At 33.5% G+C, this 7580-nt stretch overlaps 1 protein-coding gene across 1 annotated transcript; it reads right to left on the reverse strand.

Moving 5' to 3' along the window:
• Positions 1-1346: 1346 nt before the first annotated feature.
• On the reverse strand, positions 1347-5962 carry LOC126608398 (plant intracellular Ras-group-related LRR protein 6-like). Its single transcript, XM_050276276.1, has 3 exons — positions 5646-5962; positions 4990-5159; positions 1347-2571 (listed from the first exon to the last, which is right to left on the reverse strand). Exons 1-3 carry the CDS (start codon positions 5838-5840, stop codon positions 1890-1892), a joined length of 1047 nt encoding a protein of 348 aa, XP_050132233.1. The 5' UTR covers positions 5841-5962; the 3' UTR covers positions 1347-1889.
• Positions 5963-7580: the final 1618 nt, after the last annotated feature.

Genomic DNA, 7580 nt, shown 5'->3' on the forward strand with positions numbered 1-7580 from the left:
TAGGAGAGTGAGAAAATGATCATCTTAAAGATTAAAAGCTAATTAAAATTTTCATCTTGAAAAGATTGATCAATTGAGCGGGAGAAATGAAACCTTGTTTTGAATTTTAGTGCGAGACTCAAGGAATTAAACTTTGTTTCAGTTTACGTTTTTAATCAAAGAAGAGGATTATGTTTTTAATCAAACACATGACAAAGAGTCAAGAGAATTAATTAGCAGACACTCAAAGTATGAAATTTATTGAATTAAGTATTAGTTATGTAATTTTCTATTGTGATGCATTTTTGCTTGAAATTTTGATAAAAACATAATGGTCGCTTCTTGATTGATTAAGAAACATAGTTGAGTTACAATACGGGCCCGGTAAATACTGCAGTATAGCCTAAAAGTTTATTGATATATCTCGAAGTTGTATCCCAACGAAGTTTGTCAATGTATTTTATGTTAATAAGTACACCATTTTTAAGGAATGGATCAAAAGCTCCTATAAAAAAAAAAAAAAAAAACACATTGAAGTAAAGTATCATTATATGGAATTTATAGTGATGTGGGATGAAGTGAAAGTCGACCATACACCCCCGGATGAGATGGTGGCTGATCCTATGCCCACTAGATTGCTCGGAAGGGAAATCCAGAGGAGCATGTGATACAAGTTGGAATTATCTAGATATTGTAGTTGGGGCATGCGGTATGGGCATCACTGGATGGGTTTCGAGGACGTCTAAAATGAACAATTTGATGCGACTTTATTTGATTAATAGTCGGTTAAAAGATTGAGGACACTAGCGAAGTAACAAAGTTATAACATATTTTCTTGTATGTAAAATTCGTTTATAGGCATGCATCATGTTTTAATCTGTATAACTTCTTGGCGCATAATGTGTAAAGTCGTTGATAAGGTGTATTGATGAAGGCCATTGGATTGACTTAGGAGGAAGTACTTGATCGAAATTTCAACGTAGTTAAAGGGTCATAGTACCACTTTACTAATGTTTAATTCTAGTGGTCAAAGTGTGTGCACCATAAGCCGAATAACGGACTGACGAGAGTTTACAAATGTTTGTAAACTAAAGTTGGAAAGTCAAGTGTATTCAAGATTTGATACTCGGTAATGATATTCTATATGTATAGCCAACTAGATCTTACATCATAATCAAGATTAAGTGGGAGATATTGGAATATGATCATGATGATATTCGCTTTACTATATGTATTTGTATTTGATGTGTGGAGGTACACCATTAGATTGGTAAACTAATATACACATAACCAAAGAGTATTATAAAAGTGTGTAAAAAACAAAAAGGGTATGATATGAGGTATGACTTACCATAAGAGTTATAACCAATTTGTAAATGATGTTAATTTCTTATCATAAGATCATCTAGAAAAATCTCACAACTTTCTGAAAGAAGGGTGATAATTGTCTATAAAATGAGGATTCATTCCTTCAGACAAATCATTCAAATGTGGAAGCAAATTATCTTATTCCCTTTGCAGTTATTATATTAATATATATAAATATTCAAAACTGTATCAGCCCATGAAATTTATTTACAGACTAGACATGCATGAATATATATGTAACCACAGATACCCCATCACCTATATACAACTGATACGTACATATATGATACCTATAACTTAGCAACTATTTCTAATGCAAAGCTACGTGATCTTCTCAAACGACTTACCCACAAGACAACCACCGATCCTACTAAGTATATGAACCCTACATGCATACGTGCAACGCCATGAATTACCAATATCACAACCCAAACAAAAACAAAAATACGCGCACTAGAAATTAACCCCATCCTCATGAGTACTGAGGCTCATGATTCATGAATATACGCAGTTTTCTTAATTGTTTTCAACATTTTTACCCTTTACCGAGTGAAGTAAGTACGGGGAGAGAAGAGGCGACGAGGTGAGAACATCCCCATATACCTCGGTGAAGCAAGGCCGTCAATTGATGACCGGTACTCAGGCATGATGAACCCTTCTCTCTCCTCTCGCGGTCTGCTTCGGTTGGCCCCGTTGAACGTGCCATACTTCACCAATTTGCCCATCCAAGACTTCTTCTTGGGAGGAGTCTTGTGGCCGCCAGTCATTTTCTCACTAAGGTACTCCTTCACTGAATGCAACCCTTGCTCGAACACCTCAGGAGGAGGAGAAACCATAGGGTTTCCTTCCACAATAAGCTTCTGAAGCTTCTTGAGGCATCCAATGGAGTCTGGTAGGGCTGTGATCTTGTTGTAGCTGACGTCCAATTCAACAAGAGACATGAGGAGGCCAATGGAGTATGGTAGGATTTCGAGGTACTGGAAGTTTTGGCTCACATTGAGAACTTCGAGGTTGATAAGGTTCTCGAGATCTTCGGGAAGGGACCTGAGGCAGTTGAGACGAGCATCGAGTATACGCAGAGACGTAAGGTGGGTGAGGGAGCGTGGTAGAAAGATTAGCTTGTTGGAGTTCACTGATAGCTTCTTGAGGTTATTAAGTTCAAAACCAATGGTGTCTGGGAGGTGGCTCAGCTTGTTGAAGTTGGCATTCAGCTCTTCTATTGACCTGAGTAATTGTTAAACCACAACGAAGTCAATTGGCTTTAACAATAATCTACAATTTGATGCACATGTATAAACCACAACAAAACCCTAATATTTAATTGTGTTGTATTATCTCTCAAATGAAACCTTATCTATGTGAATTTATCTCCCCCTATAAGAAAAATGGTTTATTTTTATTTGTTCATTTGTGAGACCTCCAAATAGAAAATTTTCAATGTATTCAAAACACAAATTAGTACATTAAATGTCATATCATACATAATTTTCAAAGTATTCAGAAAAATAAATGTCATAATCTCTCTACTTATATTATCATACATCATTTGCCGACATTCCGAGTGCACGCAAAAATGTCCTCATTAAGTGTTTTGACCATCTTGTATTCTTTAGTTTTACGATTGTACTCTTATATATATATAGGGTTCTACTTGCCTTTGCATGCGTGATACGTGTAACTGTTATTAGAATTTTAAATGTGACCATGAATGATACTTTTGACTTATTTGTTGCAAGTTCTCCACACCATTCCTTTGGTTCCTACGAGTCAAAATTCTAAAAAAAAAAAAAAAAAAAAAAAAAGGCAATTACCGCATCAAGACGTACTTCCAAAAATGTTTTTAGTTTTATTGGGAAGTGATCAAATTGTTGACTGCTCAGTTTAGGCGTACACACTCAATACTAGAGATTTCTGTGTTGCGTTCCCTTATACTCAACCGGAAGTGCTCCTTTAGGACAAGAAAGATATATACAACTACAATAAAACAACGTACGTCTAGTATTGGAAGAAAAAAAAAATCAGAAAATTAACACGATGTTCTATGAATTAAATTAACTACAGTTTCTTTAATAATTATATTCAATGAAAAATTAGGTTTTCATCCCTCTTTTTCAACTCTATTGATTGAAATCTTATTTCTTTTTAATTTTTAATCAAGGTCCTTGGTTTTAATAAACATCATTAATTATTTCAATAATAAAATATTTTACATATCAAGATAATTAAATTTTATTTATAAATTATTCATTTAGGGTTAGAAACGTTACATTTGATATATTTATATTTATGGCTAAATTTTGTATCATATATTTTTATTTTTATTTTGTACCCATTTTAATTTGCAACCTTTTTTTTTTTTTTTTTTTTTTTTTAAATTGTGCCAATTTTCTATTCAGATTTAATTTCTACCCATATACTAATTTCTTTTTGTGTCCGTATTTTTCAAACTTTTATTTGTACTCATATTTTTTGACCTTTTATTTGTACCCATAATTTATTAATAATGTACCCATTTTTCTTTAAAAATGTACCACTTTGTTATATGTAAAATGTACCCATTTTTTTTTAAGTACCATCTCTTTTTTGTGTAAAATGTACCCATTGTTATTTTTTTATATGAAATGTATCCATTATATAAAACGTATCAACTTTATTTTGTATAAAATATACCAACTTTTTGTATGTAAAATGTATCGTATAAAAATTACCAATTTTTCATATGTAAAATGTCATTAATACAAGTAATGATAAATCATGGGTTTTATGTAAGTATATATTTTTTTTAAATATTTTCAACAAATTATGGATTTTATTTAAAATCTCATTAATATAAATAACTACAAATATCAAATTTTAATTTAAAAATTATAACAACCTACATAGAAATGCATTATTGCATTAATTTCAGGGACTTCAATAAAAAACCAAAAACCAACAAGGTTTCAATCAAAGAATGTTGATAAATAGGGACCGCATCCAATGTTACCCTATATTCAATATCGAATTTGATCATGATAAGGAATAGATATGTTAATTTTCTGGTTTACTTGTGAATTAATTTCATGACGCAATGGGGGTCCAATAATATATAAGAAAGGATGACATCAGAAGACGGTGAACCCGTTGATAAATATTAGGAGTACAATATATTACTTTAAGGTTTTAAAAAATTTACATATGCATAATAAGAAATTTATTAATTATATCGCAGGTTTCAAAAATTTTAATCAGTCATGCATGTAAAAACAAACCGCGAGGTTGGCTAAAGATTCACTTTAAGATCGGTTGCATTGAAAGAAAAATGCATGTAAAAATTAATTTACTGGCCCTCTAGTCCTCCATATTTTGTTTAATTTCAAGTTACATAGCTATTTTTTTCAATAACTTGCCTACAAACTAGTATATATAGTCATCCAGAATATTCCATTAAAATAAGGGAATTCTTTCAGGTACATTCCAAATTTTATTGTTTTTAATGATCCTCATTTTCAGAAAATCACTAACAAATAAATAAAGCATAACGCTTGTGTTAACCCAAAAAGAAAAGGCATAACGCTTGTATATACATTTATATGAAGCATTCATTAATGAAATTGTTCTTAATTTAATTGGAAAGAGGAAGAGGAACAGATGACAACGAACCTGCAATTTTCGATAGTGTTTGGGAGATAAGAAAGAAGGTTTCCGGAAACATTGAGAACCTTAAGCTTGGACAAACAACCAATTGAGTTTGGAAGAGATTTCAGCTGATTTGAATGCACGTCCAGCACTACCACGTTCAGTAATCTTGCTGTTAAGGATTCTGGTATGTTCTGCACCAAGAAACAATATCAAAACAAATTTTTATATATAAAAAATTTGTATATAAAATTCGTTCAAGAATCGAACTCTAAATAGAACCTCTCTCGTATGAATCCCCAACGTGCAGATACACAAATTATTATTAACATTGTAAAAAATTTGTTTATAAAAATTCGTTCAAGAATCGAACTCTAAATAGAACCTGTCTCATATGAATCCCCAACGTGCGGATACACAAATTATTATTAACATTTGTACCCTTTGTATTCTCAATGGACGACGTAAAGATCTCACAACTACCTATCGCGTGATCAAAATCACAAGATTTGATATATAGTTGTGAGATCAATTCTCTTTTAAGGAATATTATACCCTTTAAGACGTGATGTACCAATACAGATTAATTACAAGGTAGATGATTGTGAGAATTGGACCTATAAATACAAGATTTTCTCCCTGATGGAGATGGAAGCATATATACAATTCACCTAAAATACCTGAAGGTTGTTATTGGAAAGATCAAGCTTGCAAATAGCCCCCAAATTAAGGGAAGGATTGGGAAGGGCATCAAGAGACATCCCACTCAAATCCACTATCTCAAGCCTCTCTTCATCTATCGATCTCTTCCTCTCATGAACAGCTTTTTTCTTCGTGTCCATTTTCATTTGCTGCTGCTGCTGCTCGTACATCATCTTCACCAACCCGAGAAAGATTCTTCAATTCCTTCCCGAGAGAAAACAGAAAATCAAAGATAGAAATTTTCTAAAGTGAGGCGTTTGTCTTTGTGCTGTGTTAGTTACGTGCTTGTTTGGAAGGAAAAAAAAAATTGGGGATGAATATATTTCTAGAGAAAGAGGGACCATAAAGAACGTACGGAAAGAAAGGGAGTGGGAGGGAGTAGGTGAAAGTACTAGCTGACACGTGTGCATGATGTTTGTAAGCAAGTACGGAATAACATTATATTCGGATCCTTTTTGTAAGAATCATAAAAATCAATTCATCCTATCCATTCATCATTTATTATACAGCTAGAAACTATTTTAAATTTTTTATTTAAATACTATTTAATACGATGATGAACGACTAAGATGAACTAATTCCTCAAATCCTTACAAAGAGTATCCAAAAAGAATTCTCATCCAGCAAGTACAAGGCCGTATGCTTAGGGTTAGGGGTTGTGTGGCCATGTCTCCCACTTGGATCAAGTCAACCCTTACCCTCTGGCCACCCGCCGATGTCACCCGCGTTGGCTTATTCTCATTATTCTTTTATTTTTCAGGGTTGCATATTTTCATTATTTTTATTGCCTATTCTTATCACCTATTATTTCTTGGTGTTGGACCAAATCCAACTAGCTATTTTTAATTTTTTTTTAATTTTTTTATGTTTTAGACTTTAATCACTACTAATATCTTATAGTTTAATAACTTTTAATTTATTCCTTCAAAAAATTGTCAAATAGGTAAGATGAGGGAGCTGTTATAAACATGTAATTGTTGCAGTCATATTTAGAATATGAATGTGATTGTGTAAATCCTAGTAGATCTAGGAATATCTCTTATATTCCTATTAGGAGTTGATTACTTATTAAGAATTGTAATCCTAAAAGGGTAAGGATTTTGCATATCCTACCATTATAAATAAAGACACAATGGGGGTGATACAACACACACCTCACAATTAAATCTCTCTCCTCTCTCTCTCACTACCGCCGTCCTCCCTCTCGCTATTCCTTAGATAGCTCAGTTAAATAGGCATACAACACGTTACAGCACGCTTTTACTAGAAGCTGAGGAATTGAAGGATCATAGGAGGATGCTATCTTCCACAAAATTCAAAGGATTTTATTTGTTTTCTGTTAATCAGGTACGCTTAAAATAAAAGAAGATATTTGAAACGTCCACGAAGCATGAAAACATTCCCCATGATGCATGAACCCCTCTATGTTTATATTTTCCTTACGATATATATATATATATATATATATATATATATATATATGCTTCATGCATTACGCAATTAAATTGCTATGTGGAATTGTGAGTCAAAGAATATTAATAAATTAGAAGCATGTTATGGTTTTTCAAACCCTAGTGAATTCGAAAAAGAGAAAGGAAATTGGAATTTTTGCGGCACCACCGTTGTTGCACCCCCACAAGGACCATCGCGCTGGCCTGAAGCCCAGCCATGTGGAGACCCCTTTGAGATGACATCGTTTGACATCTTAGACCTTTGCTGAAGCCTTTGGGCTTTGCTGCATACTATGGACAACCAGGCCGTATGCCTGGTTTGGTTTCTTACCACGAGCCTGCAGCCCCAACCCATACTAGCGCATGCTGGGCTGGTCCTTCAATCTCGACCCACGCCAGCAGCTGTGTTGTTAGGCTTAGCCCTTGCCACGGCCTGTGTTTCTATCAGATAGCCCACGGGGC

Source organism: Malus sylvestris, chromosome 16, assembly GCF_916048215.2.
Source record: "Malus sylvestris chromosome 16, drMalSylv7.2, whole genome shotgun sequence".
In the NCBI taxonomy this organism is placed as follows: domain Eukaryota; kingdom Viridiplantae; phylum Streptophyta; class Magnoliopsida; order Rosales; family Rosaceae; genus Malus; species Malus sylvestris.